This window comes from Centruroides sculpturatus, unplaced genomic scaffold, assembly GCF_000671375.1.
Source record: "Centruroides sculpturatus isolate CEXI.00-Female unplaced genomic scaffold, Cexi_2.0 scaffold874, whole genome shotgun sequence".
Classification (NCBI taxonomy): domain Eukaryota; kingdom Metazoa; phylum Arthropoda; class Arachnida; order Scorpiones; family Buthidae; genus Centruroides; species Centruroides sculpturatus.
The window spans coordinates 76,799-97,908 of record NW_019385253.1 but is presented as its reverse complement, the minus strand read 5'-3'; the positions used below and the strand labels follow the sequence as shown (position 1 = coordinate 97,908).

Sequence of the window (21,110 nt, the reverse complement as noted above, 5' to 3'; positions counted from 1 at the left end):
ACAGTGGGCGAAATGACAAACTTATGACACAACAGTTAATTCATCTTCTGCAGGGAAGTATTGTCGAGGAAACGGAGTTTTTATGAGCGATTTTTATGAGAAAATTTGTCGGTTGTTTTTCCCTTTTTGTGTTAACCCTAACTAAATCTAATCGGTTTTATTTCGAAAGAAAACGGTAAACGAATGAACAGAAATGAATATAACTATTCGAATTTCGGCCTTCTTAAATCCTGGCCCTCACATCACCGCGGACTTTCTATAATCGAGCTTGTTCTCGACGAGCAAGCTGGATTTTTTTTCTTTAAAAATAAGTTAACGAAGTTGTTCCGGCTCTCTCTCGGTTTTTTTTTCTGGTATCGCGTCGCAGTATTATTTCTGTTGCGGAAGTTATTGACACGTCGCGATTAAGTTGTCTCCGTTTACACTGCATTTGTGGAGGTAATTTTTAATACTGCCAGAAAGTAATACTGTAACTACTATTGTCTGATGTTTATGACACATTCTGTACTTTTGGCCAGAAGGCATCGCTCATACGTTGGACTGGAAATTCGTTGGATGCCTTCTAGCCAATTACACGTCAGAAATTCGACACAATAATTCTAGAAAAACTTATTGATAAAAAATTCATAAAAGTTAAATTATAATAAACAGAAAAATTGATAAGATTTAATGTAATTGTCGTGAAATATGCTGGTTTTTTTATGTATTATTTTAATATAGGTTTACTAGTAATTTACACACTGGCTTGTAGTAAGTGAATAGTTTACGTACTACATAATAAGTTAAATTTAAAATGTTTATATTTAATTGAAGGCAATTAGTTTCTTATAGGGGAGATCGGGGCAAGATCGGCATGTTAAGCTTTACTTAAATTTTGTGTAATAAATACTGCTGTAAACTGAAAAAAAAGCTTTGCATATTGTCTATTGGAATGTTACCTTACTATAGAACTGGTTAAAATCAGTTTGGAAATAAAAATAATTAAAATAATTACAACTTTACAAGAAGAGAGAAATTGACGAAGTTGCCCCGGGTATAGGGGCAAGATCGGCAACTTCTCTCTTTTTGTAAAGTTGTAATTATTTTAATTATTTTTATTAAAGTTGCCCCTGGTATAGGGGCAACAGTAATGGGGCAAGATAGGCACGTATATAAAATTATGTTATTAACAATGTATAAGTTGGAATTCACTATTAAAACAAAGAAATACAAATCCAACACCCATTTAATATTATTACAACGAAATGCAAGTTCAAAGACATATATACATGAATAACAAATGCAAACATGTTTTCATTTATCATCTGTTTGATTTTTATCCTTTGCTTCTAATGTGGCTTTATGTTGCCGATCTTACCCCGCTAGTCATGATTTCGAAACATTAAGTACAACCCTGAGAACAGAATGCCAAGCCACGATCTGGCCACGTGAATAAGTTGAAGTTACATCCTTCTAACAGGAAAAGTAACTTTCGTTATCATGGAATTATAACAAAACCTGCCAATTCAATATAAATGGAAAAAAAATATTATATGGAATTGAACGAAAATGAAAATTTGCTTGATAATTCAACTACGCTTGTTGGAGAACAATAAAAACACTACACTCAACAAGCCACCAATAAAACTCAACTGCCTAACCTATAACCAAATTCTCCTTTTAATTTGTTTTTTAAAAAAAGCGCTTGACAAACTTGCCCCGCATGCCGAAGTTGCCCCGATCTCCCCTAATAAATATTATACAAAATCAGATAATAAATCCCAATATATACGAAAGTAAATGTATAAATCGAACGACTAATCGTTCAAAAGTGAAGGACAAACACTCGAAGTTGCATTTGTCTACTGTATACCAGATAAGTAATATGTTTATAATTCACTTCCCTCTAACAAGCAAGTTTTAGTTAATAACGCAAAATAGTTTACATTAATTCTTCCTATTAATATTCTTCTCAAATGTGTTTATCAACAGAGTAAAACGACTTCAAATTGTCGTAAGTGTATATTTATTGATTATTTTCTAATTCTCTAATAGTACAACTGTAGAAGGAATTAATAAAACTGTCATTAATGCCATTAATTCTATTATATTAATTCTATTATATGTTAATATATTAAAAGTCTTTAATACTACATTAGATTTAGTTCTTTTACATTATTGAATCCACTATTCTTTTTATTACGTGATAATCGGCACCAGTATGTTTTTGGACGTTCTGGATAAACGATCTTCCTGTGTACTTTTTCACATAACGAGACTTACTTATTTTTTAATTAGGTTTTTTTTATAATTTACTTTTGGATAGACCAATTTAGAATAAATATTTATATTCACATTTAATTTACTATAATGATAAGTAATCTGTGAAAAAAATTATATTCCAGTTTCGTATAATTCTTATCAAGTAATGTGGTAACCTTAACCTAATTTCCACATTAAATTTAAGTGATAAATATAATTATTTATGTGTTCTGATCAACTGCCTATACATTCGATAACTATAAGTTATCGAATTTATAGGCATATCGACATAGGCATATCAGCATATCGACGTTTAAAGCATAGATTAACTAGTTGATAATTTATAACACAGCGATCAGTTATCACTAGTCTTGAATCATAATTATGGCGCATTCGTAACTATCTACACTTGACTTTAAACAAATAAGATACTTGTTACCGCCCGATATTTTTAAATTTACCTACAAAACTCGTCTTTGCCATGTTAAGTCTATGGGAGACCCATTCTTTCGTTTATTAGAAGATAAAATCTTCGTTCATACGCCTGTTGAGCTCTAATTGGTATATTATATACCAATTAGAGCTCAACAGTTTATGTTTTTAACAATTATAGTTAAATGACTATCCTTCAACGAATAAACATCGATTAAGTTTTGTGGAATGAGACTTTTCAAATGTATACTCGTTAATACAATAAGGTAACAATCGATTATCGTACTCCACGGTTATTATAATAGTGTAAATAACATATAAATAGAATTAAATATAAATAATCGATACAAAAAAGTCTATTAAAGTAGATTTTGGAGATAAACCACTATTCTTCCAAGCCGATCGAGGGTTATAAATTACTAGCAGGTTGGCCCAGCGTTGCTCGGGCAAGTAACGATAGCGAAGATTAAGATTTTTACGTTATAGTCAACTTTACCCGTTTTCACAGATCGCAGGAGTTGGGTCTCCTTCCTTGTTAGTCCGGAAACAGTGGGTCGGGAAACAGTTAGTTCCTTCCTTGTTGGTCCGGAAACTAATTAGTCCAGTGGGTCCTTCTGTTTCCGGACTAATTAGAAAATTTTTAGATGGGTCTAAAAATATGTTCGGTTTCTCGCAAAAATAAAAAAAAATGCATCTGCGTCTTGCACGTCGCTTTCTCTTAACAATTCCATTGTTATTTGACACTTTCATTGTTATTTAACGCTTTTATTGTTGATAGAAGTGTTAAGACTGAATCCTGTCCCTCTCACCCGTGTGGAAGGATTTCGAAAAATCACTTCTTAGTGTGCGTTTCCGTGAAGTACCCTAACTGTGTACCAAATTTAAACTTTCAACTCTTAACCGTTTGGGCTCCGCGCTTATTATTATTATTATAAAACCGTCTAGATTTTACATATAGATAAGCCGCATTGTCACTATATGCAACCTTACTTATCAATACCATCTTATAATACTAAATTATCGTTTTCTATAACTATGGGTATGTCTGAAAAAAAACCTTGAACCAATAGAAAAAGCGAAATCAGAACTCTATACAGTAGATCCGAAAGCCGGTTATCCGAAACGAACGTTATCCGAAAGCATTCCAGTCGGCAAATTTAAATTTTCGCTAGTGTTGTGGCGCTGCAATCTTTGGCTATATCTTGGGTTACTCCAATATTTTTTTGTTGGTGTGTGTGTTTTAGCTGGCAGCATTAACACTTTTGTGTAGTGTTTTTCTGAGGATTGTGTGTCGCGCTGAATCAAACGATTTTGAACTTGATTAACTTCTAAAGTATAATTTTTTTTTGTTTTTATATTTTTCAATATATTTATTTTGTTTGTAAAAAATAAAAAAAATATTCTTAGCGGTACAATAGCCACGATTATTATTTTTAAAAGTTTACGTTAGGCTTAACATTGACGAAAATTCAACGCGAAGCGACACGCAACGGAGAAAAATTTCAACATTGGATAAGTCAATATATTTTTTCGTACATAATCGGTTATCCGAAAAATAAGTTATCCGAACAACCCCAGTCCCCAATTGATTCGGATAAACGACGCTCTACTGTATTTTGTTACTGTTTGTTTAAATCATTTTGCCTAATGTATAGACTATATATAATTGAGACGAGTTGATAATAATAATAATAACTCTCCTGTAATCACAACCTGATCATGGTAGGAGAGCCCAGTAATTTTACTAAACCATAGAGCAATGCAGGCTGGAGCACAAGCGCTTACTGGCAAGGCACACCCATGTCAGTAAGGTCCATGGGGTGAAATTAAGCTAAGAGTGACCACACCCACATTCTGTGAAGATAACTATCATGGTATTAACCAGATCAAAGTGTGATACCGGCTCGGATGTCGACTGCTTTAACAAGATCCGTGTTCATGGGTTAGGCAGAGGCTGACATTTGAAAAATAGGCCGCAGTCTCCCTTTGTTACAGGTGACGAAAGCATCACTGGCCCAAGCATGGCTACTGCAATGTCCTCAACAGATGTGAGAAATCAACCTAGCCTTGGTGTTTCTGTGGCAATGCATCCACATACCAAAAAGCTAGAAAACCACGCCAATGGATGAACTGGACATCACAAATGAACGAGTTTATCATCTTCATCTTACTGTCACTGAACAAAGGGTTGTTGATCAAAAAAGAACAATTATACACAACAACCTTATCCCACAAACAACACTTGAACTTATTCAACAACAGGTTGCTGATCAAATACATCAACAAACAGAAACATTTAACATTATTAATGATGATCACGTAACCTGTCAGGATAATCCTGCAACAAGCATTGATAATAGCACACATACAACAACTACAACTAATGATACTACAGGCGCTTCCTCATTTATCATTGATCTTGTAGACATAGAATTAGTTAATATGCTCTCACTTATATTTCAGGAAACACTCACTAAATATACAGGTACAGATCACACACAAAGTCCACGAATACCAAAAATCAACACGTGAAATGTAGTAGGAAAAACACTAAATTATGTAAATACTCACTTACTACCAAACTCCATTTATTCAATTGTCACTCTCAGACATTCATACATTATGCTGGGGCAGTCACAGTAGTGACACACCATAGACTGAAAATACAATCACAGACAGACACAAACAAAACACAATTTTATCACAAGCCTGCCTGGCAGAGAAGAATAGAAACACAAATAAATGACATTAGACAGCAATTAGGCAGGCTGACACAATACACTAAAAACAACATAACACCCAAATTAAAGAAACAACTCAAAAACACTTTCAAAGAAATCAAAACACACATAAAACACGAACAACACAACACACACATTATACAATACATCGATACCTAAAACAGAAACTCGCAGCCAAAGCACGTAGACTCAAACGACACAAAACATATACACTACAAAAACAACAAAATCAGCACCAAAACAAACACTGATACACAGCACACTGGCACACCAACAAAAGAAGAACTCACAACTTTTTGGTCTTCTCTTTAGTCCAATGTTGTTACAGAAAATGCTTATGCAGGCTGGATTGAGGAGGAAAACCGAAACGTGCATAACATACCAACTACGCCCTGTGCTGAAATAAACATACACGACATCCGCTACGCTGTTAACGGAACACACAAGTGGAACACACCTGGTGTAGACAACATTCACAATTTCTGGTACAAAAAGTTTATATCACTGCACCAGGAACAAGCTAAACATCTAACTTAATACACATCATCATGAATCCAGCAGACATGCCAAAACATCTTACTCAGGGCATCACCTACATGAAACCTAAAAAAAAACATCACAGGCCCCACACAATACAGATTAATTAGATTTCTTCCAACACTTAACAAATTATTGACAGCGTGTTTCACAAACAAAATATACAGACATGTCAAAGAACACGACATTCTTACAGAACAACAAAAAGGTTGCAGTAGAAATCACAGGGGATGCAAAGAACAGTTACTCATAGATTCATTCATTCTACAACAAGCACACAAACAACACAGAAACATACACATGCCATATATAGACTACAGAAAAGCATTTGACAGTGTTTTGCAAAGTTGGATACTACATATTCTACACATGTACAAAATACATCCATCACTCATTGCATTCTTCCAAAACACTATGCATCCACACAGAAACAATTTAATCAACTCCTACAAATCACACATTCATACACCAAAAACATACAAATGGAGTTTGGCTTAGACAAATGCAAAACACTTCACATAGAAAAACGAATCATGAAGAAAGAAGATTTTGCACTTGGAAATGGAGACGTTATTGAATCCATGGAAGAGGGCAAGTTCTACATGCATTTAGGATTCCAACAGGCCAAACTAATTGAACACACACGAATAAAGCAAATATTAATTAAAAATACCAAAGTAGGTTAAATGCTATTTTCAGAACAGAGTTAAATGCAAAACACACAGTTAAAGCAATAAACATGTATGACATCCCAGCACTCAAATACTCTTTTGGAGTTACCCATTGGACTCACAGATCTTGAGCAACTTCAAAGGAAAACAAGAACAACACTTACTAAACATAAACAAAATCATCTTAAATCTGCCATAGAAAGATTCCTTCCACGAAAAGATGGCGAACATGGCATGATTGTCATGGTTAACCTTCACTACAAAAAATCACAGACACTGTGACAGTTTTTCTACAAGAAACGAGAAACATCGTAGTTACATAATGTAGTAACTCTAGGAGACTGAAATAACACACCATTAAGCTTACACTCACATTATACAGACATTACACAACATATAAACAGCATAGACCCTATCAAGCAATCGTGGCCTAACCTCGTCTATGGTTTTGTTGACAAAACTGCCTCTAACTGCGCGTTAGATCGGGGTTGCCTCTTTGGGGAGACAGAAGGATTCATGATTGCCATACAGGATCAAGTCATAAATACTAAAAAACTACACAAAGCACATACTCAAAGATACAACACTCACAACGACACATGCAGAAAATGTCACACAATGCCAGAAACTATACAACACATTACATCTGTGTGCAAGCTCTTGGCACAGACAGATTACTTACATAGGCACAATCAAGTAGCAAATATAATATACCAAGAGATTTCAGAAAAACCCAAATTGGTAGACATCCATGAACCATGCTACAAGTATATTCCACAAACAGTATTGAAAAACAACACGCACAAAATGTACGTATCTACGACAGGGCCATTAGTAGTATACGAATGATACACTCTGGAGTATAAAAATAATTAGTATATAAATTTAATATATAGTAATGATACATAAAGGTCAAGGCGAGATATGCATTTACAGATACAGTATAGATTATATTTAATTTGTATAGGAATTTAATATAAAGTAATAATACAAATCGAATTTTAAAAAAATAAAACGATGACACAACTTTAAAATTGTGCCTTCTGCTGTACAGTCCATAGCGTGAACTAATCCCCTCTGAAGTAAGTGATGTCGACCGCATTCTTTCGTCTATCTGATAATTTTTGTTTTAAAAACGTAATACAGATTTTTTTCATCGAATTTGTTTAATTTTTCCATTATATCATCAACAATGTTACTAATATCGCGAATATAAAAAAGCAAACTGTGAAAATTTTTGGTAATATATTTCTTAACAGAATTATTTGACCTCATTCTTTAATATATTCGATCATTTGTTACTAACACCTTGATCAGATACCCAAAAAGGTAACCTCAAAGTAAGCTGTGTAGACCTGCATTCTTTAATATATCTAATAATTTTTTTTGTTTATAGAATTACGTCTTTTTTACGGACACCTTCATCACATATGGACCTTTTTTTAAACAGAACAGAAGTTTTTTTTTTCTTTATCAACGATGTTATAAATATCGCGATATATTTCTGATTTGTAGATAATACAATTAATCACTAGATTTAAAAATAATTGACTCTTATAACTATTTCTTATTTCTTTAAAATCGATATGTTACAGAATTGAATTTTCTTCTAATTCTTCTTCTTCATCGAATTTATTTAATTTTTCTAATATATCATCAACGATGTTACTAATATTCCCAACATAATAATAATATAAATACAGTAGACTCCCTATAATTACGGTCCCTATAATTACGATTCCTATAAAACTACGAAAAAGTTGTGACTGGTATCCATAAAAAACAGTAAAAAACTTCTTATAATTACTTCAAACGTCATCGGGCAGCCGAACTACTTTTCTGCTGTCCGTAGCGCCAAGCTACAGAGAGATTACTATTGTCTGTACAGTATTATATATAAATTGTATATAAATCACGTACTGTACATATAATTATATATTTAGTATATACAGGTAACCCCTGTATAACACGGTAGTTACGTTCCAAAAAATTGCCGTGTTATGCGAATCCGTGTTATACGAAACAAACAACTAATAGGAAAAGGAAGGGTTAGGTTCCAAAAATTAAAAAACATGCTAGTATATTTTCATAATTAAGATAAATATCTTCATTAAAATTTTTTAAGTGATACATATTAATATAAATTAAACAATATTTTCTTCGTCATCACTAAAAACTCTATTAATTAACCGAGAGCGTTTTCTTTTTGGCAAGTTATCCTTATCCTCTGAGCATTTTTCTGCATTATCTTCAGATCCATGCTTTACCTTTTGCAAAATGTATGTAATTTTAGATTGCTTGCTTCTAGTTAAAAGGTCTTTATAAATTTCCTTATATGGTGCTAAGCACTTATGAAGAATAAAGCAAGTATGGAATAAGGGAAAAACATTCGGCAACNATAAATTTCCTTATATGGTGCTAAGCACTTATGAAGATTAAAGCAAGTATGGAATAAGGGAGAAACATTCGGCAACATCAGAAGCAGAAGCGTCGCGATCTGGCAACATTGAAACAAGATTCGTGAAGGACCACGTGTATCGACAGATGGCGAGAAGAGAAAATTTACATACTTAAGTACTAATAGTTCACGAAAATAATAATTTTCGTGCACTATTATTTCTTAAGTATGTAAAAATTTATTACATTTCCTGTTGTACGAGGGTTTTACCCAATTCTCGAACCGTGTCAGAGTGAATCCGTGCTATAAAAGTACCGTGTTATACGGGGGTTGGTACCAATTCTCGAATCGTGTTAGAGTGAATCCGTGCTATAGAAATGCCGTGTTATACGGGGTTACCTGTATAATTATATATTACGTTAATTTATTGTAACTTTATTATAATTATACATATTTTTTGCCGCGTGGCGCCATGCTACAGAGATTTTACGCTAACTATTGTCTGTACAGTATGTAAATTAGCTACCGTAAATCTAATACAGTACTGTAATTATATACATTTTTTGTGAAAGAAACATTTCTTATTCAGCGACGATAAAAATTATTTATATTAATGATGTCTCCAAAGTTCAACGAAGTTTTCGCAAAAAAATAAGTTATCAGAAATCGGCCGTGGTTTGATGTGCTGCTTCGCGATGAAAACAAGCTTTAGCAATGGGGATGTCGAATGGTGCACACTCGGTAAGTAATTGTACAATTTTTTGTTTATAGCGTAGTTTATACTAATTATTTCCAAAAAATATATACGTATTTTGGAAATGTTGAGTCGGATTAGTCTAGAATCGATTAATTTTATGAAAGAAAATCTTTAGATCAGCCGTAGTCCGTAAACTTCACACGTGTCGGGCTGTGATTGGAAGGACTCATAAGAATTCAGATTCCTAAAGAATGGAACGTATCTATGATCTTATAGGTGGGTCGACTGTAATCAGCGCAGAGTTAAAATTTGAAAGTTGAAATTTGGAACACAGTTATGGTACGTTACGATAACACATACCAAAAATGGAATTTTTCGAAATTCCTCGCCACGAGGAAGAGGTAGGGTCATAAAGCTTAACACTTTCATCAACAATGGAAGTGTTAAGATTATATTACAGCCAATGTTACCCGTTTTCACAGAATGCAAAAATAAGTCTTTCGTTTCCAGACTAATTAGAGAATTTTTACCTGTGTCTAAAAATATGTTCCATTTCTCGAAAAAACGCAAAATTCGCATCTGCGCCTGTAAATCTTACACGCCACTTTATCTTAACACTTCCTTTGTTACTCGACGCTTCCATTGTTAACACTTCCATTGTTACACATTTTATAAGTCAACCACTTTCATCCCATATATCTCCCACACCCTTATAGCTATCTAGACGCAACCATCATAGTGCATGATGGAAGACTTAGCGCTACTACCACACACGAACACCATTCATGAGCGGTGTGAAGTTTTGGCTGCAAAGTGAAATATAGGGACAAACACGTCCATTTATATATATATAATTTAATATTTTTTAAAGAATACACAGCGATACATCATCATCTTAGTTATAAATCTTTGCAAACACTAATTTATAAATATATTATTAGACAATATAACAGCTTATGACAAATTTCTGTGACAACCATCTCCAGTTCTTTTTGCTTCTTATCCTACAACATTTGCGAGGATTTTACTTTCACATAATTTCTCTACTTTTTATGATAATGATGTAAATTGTTGCTATTCTCTTTATGAAATGTCATAAACAATTGTACAGTGTTGCTACTGTATTATTTTAATACTAGCAAGTAGGCCCGGCGTGGCTTGGCGAAAGTAACGATAGCAAAGATTAAGATTATGTTAGACTATAATATAACAATCTTAACCTTACTCATTTTCACAGAATGCAAAAATTAGGTCCTTCTCTTTTCGGACTAATTACAAAATTTTTACATGGGTCTAAAAATATGTTCGATTTTCCACAAAAAGAAATGAAAACTGCGTCTGCGTCTTGCACGTCGCTTTCTTATCACAATTCTATCGTTATGTAATACTTTCATTCTTCATACCTTCATTGTTACTTTACACTTCCATTGTTAATTGAAACTTCCATTCTTACTTAATCTTAATCTTATAAGTTTTCCAATAGTCGAAAAAGTTTTAGAATAGTCGAGGACCGTTATGTGTGAGTAGTGGGGATTGCTTTCAGAGACGTGTGACGCACATGCTTCAGTTGATTTTTCGTTAGTAAAATTGTATGAATAACAGAAAAAAGTAGAAAATGAAAAGTGAATAGTCAAGTGTGAAAAGTAAAAGTATAAAAAGCAATGCCGAAGTGTAACAAAGATTCATAGCTCAAAGGCAACGATCATAACATCGTTTCATAGCTCAAAGGCAAAAGATGGCGCGGAGAAATGAAACCATGGAAAAAAAACAAGTACATATAACATTGCTACGAAAGAATTATCAACGAAACAGAAATAGTCAGATAGAAAAGCGACTTGAAAATTATAAGGAAACACATCGAATCAAGAAAAGATTATGTAGAGGAAAAAACACAATCTTTTAATTATAATAAAACTATATCACATATAAATGTATGAACAAATAAAACTCAACAAAGCGGCTACTTCAGCTCGTTGAATATGAAATCTTAATCTCTACGACGAAATATTAATTTTTTATATATTTTTTCACTAATAGAGAGTTGGATTTACAACATTTTTTTCTTTAAGACGTCAGTTTCTTTTCTTCTCTTAAAACAACTTGGAATAGAAAATAAACAATAGAGGACGACAATGTATCAAACTTTAATATTGATTCTGTCTATTTTCATCTGCATCATTCTGTTATGGATAAGGTGAGTGACGTTACTTTTAACATTAGAAAAATAATATTGTTGGCATTTTACATTAATTATTTTTCTTATTCCACACTATATCTTACATGCATTATACATGAAAAAGTACATAAAATTCGTTATTTAAGTAAATATACGTAACGAGTAAATGTACTCATCTACTAAAATTAACATTAATTTATTATATAAGCCTATAAGTATTTTTGTAAATGAATTAGCTTAAATTAACTTAAGTGTATTTTATGTAAAGTAAGTCAGCAAATGTCAGCAAAGGAACTCTTGGATAAATGTGTCTTATATACCCGAGCTAATTTGAAATATTTTTGTAATTTTTAGTTATAAATATTACTAAAGATTTCCTACTGACAAAAATCCAAATCCAATGCAATGTCAAAAACACGTCTTCATTGTTCCAATACGTAACATTATAAGTCATTATACAAGAAAATAATAACGCGGTATAAATTACAATTAAATATATATTCGTATACCTTTGTAAGAATACTCTGAATTTGTGTTAAACAAAAATAAATAAATGTATATTTCCATTTTTGCTACATTTCCTGTAATTCAGACAGATTATTGTATAAGTTTAATGTAATCAATACGAAGAGTTAGAAAATGTATAACAATACGAATATTAGGTAAATAGTAATACAGCCCAGATAAAAAAAATACTTACATGGGCCAATTTATAAATATTTTGGTAGGTTTGCTTAGGAAATTTACAACGCAAGTACTTTTCACCTCTTACACTTGGCTACATTAGTTACAGAACAACAAATATATATTTAGACAAGAAATAGCTATACATCTTTCGTAAAAATATAAGCAAAGTTATCATAATTTATATTTTGTAATAACATCAGTATGACTTTCCATAATTTAAACAACACTAGATCAATTTTCACAGTAAAAATCCTAATTTAAATGATACCATTATATAAACTATTCAATAGACACGAAATGATAAAATCAACTGTAATAATTAGAAAATCACTCCGTGGTAAGTTGTTATATGTATTAACGTTTTTCTGATTATATTTGAAATCGATTTATAGTAAATAGTAATTTACGTAGTAATATAAAATTTTTATATCATATCATATCATTCTCTATAATTAATAAATGTCATTTAATAAAATACAACACAGCAATGTGATTCTATAAAACACAATTAATAATTCGTAAGATTTTTTATTGTAATATATCGTTTCAATTTATACAAATAAACAACGATATAAAGTTAAATTCAGTTTCTAGTAAACAGTAACATAGAATTAATTGAAATGCCTCAATGTCTTTTTTTTTCCTTACTAAAATGTAAAGTTTTGACTGCAAATTCGTATCTTCTATTATCAGGACTTATTATACTGGCTTTACAGATATGCTACAAAGTTTAACAGAAAAGAATTTTTATTTTATTTTATATACCTGGACACATACATAGTTTTGCGTTTCGGACATATTTGTCTCTCCTCAGCAGGTATTTTTGTATATTCTATAAACAATAAAACAAATATTTAAAATTTACATTTAAAATTTTCCAACAAAATTATTTAATAAAATTCTTACAATTTTCAGGTTTTTTTTTTTAATTTTTTAGCTCAACTGTTTATATTCGAATTTTACCAACAAAAACAATTACTATGATTTTAAACCTGCATTAAACCAAATTATATTAACATTATCTCATTTTTTGTTACATTTGTTTGCTATTGTTACAACTTACATTTGTTCTCGTTCCATTTGACTCACACCTCTTAAAAAGGAGATAAAAAGAACAATGGAAAGAAATGGAAACGAGGTGTAAGTCAAATGGAACAAGAACAAATGTAAGTTGTAATAATAGTAAACAAATGTAAAAAAAATGAGATAATCTTAATATAATTTGGTTTAATACAGGTTTAAAAACAAAGTAATTCTGTTTTTGTTGGTAAAATTTGAATATACAGTTGAGCTAAAAATAAAGGAAAACCGGAAAATTGTGAGATAATGTTAATATAATTTGTTTAATACAGGTCTAAGATCATAGTAATTCTGTTTTTGTTGATAAAATTTGAATATACAGTTGAGCTAAAAATAAAGGAAAACCGGAAAATTGTAAGAATTTTATTAAATAAGTTTGTTGGGAAATTTTAAATGTAAATTTTAAATATTTGTTTTATTGTTTATAGAATATAGAAAAATACCTGCTGAGGAGGGACAAACATGTCCGAAACGCAAAAGTATGTATATGTCCAGGTATATAAAATAAAATAAAAATTCTTTTCTGTTAAACTTCGTAGCATTATCTGTAAAGCCAGTATAATAAGTCCTGATAATAGAAGATACGAATTTATAGTCAAAACTTTACATTTTAGTAACACGTAATTCCTACAGACAGAGAAAACAAAGGATGTCATTGTTTAAACGTTACGGAATTCCAGGCCCAAAACCGAACTTTTTCTTCGGAAATTTAATTGAATTCAATAAAGAGGTAAGTATTTCTTCTATAAACGCAATGTAACGTAATAACGATCACTTGGCACAGTTCACTTCTTTACTTCACTTTTCGTTGATATGCGTTTACACACGTTTCGGGTCTCATTTGCCCTCTTCAATTAACTAAAATAGATAAAACCACTTTTACACACAACAACCCGACACATAAATCCAAAAAATACAGATATACAAATACATGACGTACCTTAAAAACATAAATGACATCCTTAGGTGTACATTACCACAAGCGTAAGCCATACGATATAGGTTGGATTGCCTAGTGTTTCAATTTAAGAAAAGTTTTTTCATCAAAAACCTACAGCTTAAAAACAAATTTATAAATTCCACACATGACATACGTCAAATACTAAGCCCAAGACTTGACTTAATCGTTGTTAATAACCGAATAACCGTTGGTACTGTACCAACAGTTATTAACATTAAAGAAGAAAGAACTGTCCTACACGTCTATTCCAGTTTTTCATTTACATCTCTGAAGGTCTCCTGGGAATGTGTATATAAAAATAAGTTAAGTATATAGTATAATATTTACGTACTATATACATTAATTATATTTTTTTGAATAAAATTTTATGAAATTTGAGGAATCTTCAAATTCAAAAAATCTGGTCGTGAAAGTCAAAGCTGTTATAAATAAGTCTTGTGTATACCAACTAAAGTTAAGTCCTGGGTTTAGTATTTGAGTTATGTCTTGTGTGGAATTTATAAATTTGTTTTTAAGCTGTAGGTTTTCGGCAAAAAACTTTTTCTCAAATTGTAACACTAGGCAATCCAATGTATATCGTATGGCTCCCGCTTATGGTAATATAAACCTAAGGATGGCATTTATGTTTTTAAGGTACGTCATGTGCTGTTTGTATATCTGTATATTTTGGATTTATGTGTCGAGTTGTTGTGTGTAAAAATGGGTTTATATATTTTAGTTAACTGAAGAGGGCAAATGAGGCCCGAAACGTGTGTAAACGTGTATCAACGAAAAGTGAAGTAAATAAGTGAATTGTGCCAAGTGAACGTTATTATGCTACATTGCGTTTATAGAACAAATAAAAAGAACGACACGGTTTCAAAATACGGTATAATGGAAGAGGTAAGTATTTTAACTTTCGGAATAAAGTAGCAAAAGAATATTTTAAACGTATAATATAATATTCAACTTTTCATGTAGAGAAACAGATGCACAGAAGAATGGCTAAAACGATATGGAAAAGTTTATGGGTAATTAATTTCATTTTTTTTAAATTATTAAATTCAATAAATTTGGTTTTGCATAAAAAACTTAATACAAATTATAATTAATTTAACTTATGTTTAGGTTTTATCTAGGAGGAAAACCATTTTTAGTATGCAATGACATTGAATTTTTGAAACTGATTCTAATAAAGGATACTTACAATTTTTGTAACAGAGATGTACGTATTCTGCTGTAATTTTCGCTAATTGCAGATTCCGAAAGCTTAAAATTTATTTATTACTTGTTTATTCATTTATTTCGGCAAAAGACGCTGTTGCCAAATTTTGGATTTCCACATGATCAGTGTAAAAATATGCTTCCAGTATTAGCCGATCAGAAATGGAAAAACCTAAGACGTATTCTCAATACTTGTTTCACTACAAGAAAAATTAAAATGGTATTATTTGACTTGAAAATATTAAACATATATGTCTTGAAATTGCAGAAAATTTTATATTTTAGATGAGTACTCTGATGTCTTCACCGATAAAAGTTTTTCAAGAAAACGTCGAGAAGCATGGAGATCAACCGTTTGATATTTCGGAGATGTGTAAAAAATTGTTGTTTGACATTGTCTGTACATCGGCATTTGGTGTATCCACAAATGTTCAAAATAATGAAACTAATAAATTTGTTAAATCGATAGAAACTGCGTTGTTTGCTGATTCAACTGATATTTTAGCTGGAATAACAAGTGATAATTCAACATTTTTTTACTAAATATTTAATAATAAAATAAAAAATAAGTAGTATTATGTAATTGTTTTTAATTTTTTCAATAATTTAGTTTGCTTTCCGGAAATAGGGCCAATATATACGTTTCTTCAACATAAAATAGATAGTTTAAAACACGTACTGAATCTACCTTGTTTAAAATTGATTTATGAAACCTGTCAAAAAATCGTCACCTCCAGGAAGAAATTACATGTGAGTTCATTGTAAATAGTTCAATATAAAATATTTTAATATTTACATAAATTTGTATGTCAGTCTCATCCACCAGATTTGCTGCAGACATTGATCGATGCGGAAGATGAGACTCTTGTAGAAATGAAAAAACTTCCAGATAATTTCGTTATTGCAAATGCGATGTTGTTTATGGTGGTTGCGTAATAATATTTATAAGTTTTCGTATGTTCCCTGTGAAATATCAAAAATTTAATGTCGAATATTTGCTCTTTTGTAGATATCAAACAACAAGTTCTACAATAAGATTGTGTATTAAGCATCTTACTAATAACCCTAGCATACAACAGAAAGTCCGTGAAGAAATAAGAAACAATATTTCCAGCAATGTAAAATTTCAGTTTTTATTTAAAATACGTATATATCTTAAAAATATAAAATATTAACTTATCTGTTAATTTTAAAGTATGAAAATCCGATATTTCGTATAATTATTAAGTATAATAATAATTAATAATATTAACATAACTTATCTGTAATGAACACTAATATAATCTTCATATCTGTAGTCTTTACAGAAAAAGCAAATAATAACAAGGTGTTATAACAAAACTCTCCTTTTAAAGAAACTTTGCCAAAAGTATAGTTTGCAATGATCTGATGCAAAGAATTAAAAATAAATTGCAGTGAAAATACAAACTTCAAAGATTTTTAAGAGTGATAAATTATAATTACTGAATTTTCATTAATTTTCAGGTGGACATCCAGTATTCTGATTTGATCAATTTTCAGTTGCTAGATCAAGTTATCTCTGAAACTCTTCGCCTTTCGCCATTTCCCATAGTGTAAAATTCATTATAAATTTATAATGTTAAATATAAAATATAATAAATATATAATCCGTTAATATTTTTATACGTAGAAGTGTTAATCGAGTGTGTGCAGAAGATTATCGTTATAAAAACATCACCATTCCAAAAGGTTGTACGATAGCTATTCCAATACAAGTTTTGCAAAATGATCCAGCTTATTGGATTGAACCTGATAAGTTTAATCCTTACAGGTAATATAGTAATTATAATTGGATTATTTTTATATCTGCTTTATTAACAAATTTTGAAATTGCAATTATAAAAAAATTTCGGTGATTTTAGATTTTCTTTTGAGGAACAGCAGAAAATTGATTCTGTCATTTACCAACCATTCGGAGCAGGGCAAAGAATTTGTATAGCACAGAGATTAGCAAAAACTATAATGAAATTAGTATTGGCAAATCTCATACGATCATTTAAATTAGAAGAATATAGAGACGATGTAAGCAATGGCAATATTTCTATTGTAAATATATTGCGTGAAAATACCTTACATTTAAATATGACGTTTTCTTCTTTCATAGAATACTTTCTGTTTCGTAATTAAAAGTTTTATGAAATTAAATTTGTAAATGTTTTCGTGAATTTTATTTTTAATACCTTTTATTTGTATATTTTTTGTCGCAAATAACTTGATTTTATTTACAGGAAAATAATAGAGAGCACACTCAATTATTCACTTATACAATCAATAGAATAATGGTGAAAGCAACTCCATCAGATACCTGATTGTCGACAATACTATACGTTTTCAATGTTAAACACAAATAATAATTAACAAAGTATGTAAATTTAATAACTTGAATAATAAAAATGAATGTTAGGAAAAATTGAATGCATAGTTGTGTTCAATTTGAAATAAATATTAAAAATTTATATTTAACGTTAATAAATAAAATAATTTTCTATTTCATTATAGTAGTTGAGTGTATGATCGATGAATTCTGAATTTTTAGGAAACTATTGTAATTTGTTTTTATGGTGCATTAAATACAGTAGACACCCTATAACGCTTACATACGTTTCACTTTATAAGAATTTTACGTTGTAGGAAACCTTAAATACGTGAGCCAATCACAGCCCGACAAGTGTGAAGTTTATGGACTAAGGCTGTTTGAAAGATTTTCTTTCATAAAATTAATGGATTCTAGACTAATTCGACTCAACATTTCCAATACACGTATAATTTTTTGGGAATAATCCGTATAAACTATGGTATAAACAAAAAATTGTAGGATTACTTACCGAGTGTGCATCGTTCGACTACGCCGTTGCTTACGCTCGCTTTCGTGGCAGAGCAGCGCACCAAACGGCGGCCGCGTTTTCTGATAAGTTATTTTTCTGCGAAAACTTCGTTGAACTTTGGAGACATCATTAATATAAATATTTTTTATGGCCGTTGAATAAGAAGTGTTTCTTTCACAAGAAATGTATAAAATTAGTGTTGTGTTAGACTTACGGTACCTAATTTACATACTGTACAGACGATAGTAAACTCAACTTACTCGCCTAAACTCTTCATAGCGTGGCGCTAGACAGAGGAATGTATTTCGGCTGCTCATCCACTATTGGTTCAGATTCGACCAATCATGTCGCGACACGAGTCGGCGACGACGTTTTACGAGTCCCTTTATACGAATACTGCCGCAATTTTATCGCTACGTTAGAGGAACCCACGTTATAAAGGGGTAGACTGTATATTAAGTACACCCATATTGTATAATTCTGTGAGAATGCGGACGCTATTTTTATTTTCACACTAACTGCGTAGTTAGCGAGGGTGACTTTCGTCGTCCGAAGGTCATATACGAGGGACCACGATGTCACGTGACCCCCATACGTCCGAGCGAATGGACGAAAAAAAAGTCTATATAAGGAGATAAGTTGCGGGAAATGGTAATAAATCAGGGAGAGATGTCAAAAGACGTCAACAAATTCCCAGATTTTTCCCATGCAGATCGGGTATATAAAAGGGTCGGATTTTCTACTCGGCGCGCTTAGCCGAGGAGCTAACGCCGAAGAAACCCCTCTGAACAGCTAAGGAAAAACGCACAGCGATCGTCGGGGAAAGAGAACGCAGTGGACTACTCTTCCAGTACCCTCAGAAGCTCATAATCGCCTCTCCATAACAAGGTAAAGACTTGAATATTTTTCTATTCTCTCCATATACGACGGAATTACTCCTCGAAGAGGTTAACAGAAGAAACCTCCGAGCGAACTTCACCTGGAAGAACTCTCTATGGATTAGGAGCGACGGAGCATACACTGCATCTGGACATAGCCGCACGACCTGAGAAGGACATCGCTCCACATAGCCTTCAAAGGACACCTCGGATTAGAAGACGACGATCACAGAGTGTTTTATCAACGCCCTATAATATGAGAACGTTGCCTTCGAGGTAAATCCTTGTCATAATTATCTCTCTCCAACGTAAGGTCTCTCTCGAATTTTAGCATTAGGTTAGGTTAGGATAGATTTTAGAATACCTATTTATATCTTGATACGCGAGTGTTATATTTATTATTTTTATGTATAATTTCTCATCTGTTTATTAAATGTGTTGTCTATTTTAAACCTGTGTAATCAATTGGACACCTGGTCACGACTTCCGACTCCTCCCCACTCATATTTTTAGCCCTCCTATGCCATCCGACAACCGAGAACGGGTCTTTCCAACCCGTGCAGATTAAGTGATGGTCATTGAGGTTTACCCAGTGGCCCTCTGCTACTCACAATTTATATAATACGTGAGTAGTGATTTGACACATACTGATCATTTTCACATTGCATAAATACATGTAAATACAATTTGAGTGTAAAACTTTTCAGTGTGATGAAGAGTTTTGCATTCAAGTTGATGGAATAGCATTAAAACCATGCATATGTCTTAGTCTTACAGAAATTGTCATAATTCCTATAGATGAAAAAATTAGAAACATAAAATTATATAAAATTTGAGAAAGAAAAGAATAATAGTATTAATTATTTGGATATAATTATCGAAAGAAAGAAAAATAAATTATCAATACAATACAAACAAAAATTGTTGAACCTATGCAAATACCTAAAGTTCTTAACCCTCGGTAAAGCGCGTTAATGATTCACGCACAGTTGTGCGCGCGGGGTTCTATATAACCCTCGTGTTCAAAATTCAATTTTTCAAAACTCATAGTTTTTTTCGCGATTTTTTCATTTTGGATGTTTGTGGGCATGTGTTTTTGATGTATTAGTGAAAAAAACTACTTCAAATATATCGATTTTATTTATTCGTAACGAAAAAACAGAAAGTCCCCGTTTTTAGAAATTTTTCAAAAAAAATTGGTCAACTTCAAGAGTGTATTTTACAAACTGTAAACAAGTCTGATGCTATCTAAGCTGTCAATCGTCTTCCTGCATGTGTTTTCTAACTATTGCAACAATTAAATTTTTTGTACGAAGCCCCGGGCCAAAAATATCTCAATATTTCCAAAAAAACACCATGTGAAATCACACAGCAAGTAGAGGTTAAAATGGAGATTATTGGCAGATAACATCTATAGTAAACTTCTTTTGCACTGTAATTGGTTAATTTATATGTCTGTTATTAGATCGACCTATAAAAACAATTGCTGGAAATATTCCCGCGAAATGCCACGCCCCCGAAGGCCACCACACGGAAGTATGTAAACAATCGCTACAAAATCG

General features: G+C 31.7%; 1 protein-coding gene across 2 annotated transcripts; it reads left to right on the top strand.

Moving 5' to 3' along the window:
* Window positions 1-1,857: 1,857 nt before the first annotated feature.
* LOC111636756 (cytochrome P450 3A8-like) lies at window positions 1,858-18,238 on the top strand. Of its 2 annotated transcripts, none has more exons than XM_023382081.1 (13): window positions 1,858-1,993; window positions 14,294-14,390; window positions 15,582-15,631; window positions 15,729-15,825; window positions 15,916-16,044; window positions 16,110-16,341; window positions 16,435-16,574; window positions 16,638-16,756; window positions 16,834-16,942; window positions 17,310-17,398; window positions 17,476-17,616; window positions 17,708-17,867; window positions 18,074-18,238. In XM_023382081.1, the coding sequence occupies exons 2-13, from the start codon at window positions 14,310-14,312 to the stop codon at window positions 18,152-18,154; spliced, it is 1,428 nt and encodes a 475-aa protein (XP_023237849.1). In that variant the 5' UTR covers window positions 1,858-1,993; window positions 14,294-14,309; the 3' UTR covers window positions 18,155-18,238. The 2 variants fall into 2 exon arrangements, with proteins under 2 accessions (XP_023237849.1, XP_023237848.1); XM_023382080.1 differs by lacking the exon at window positions 1,858-1,993 and adding an exon at window positions 11,672-11,911.
* The last annotated feature ends 2,872 nt before the right edge of the window (window positions 18,239-21,110 follow it).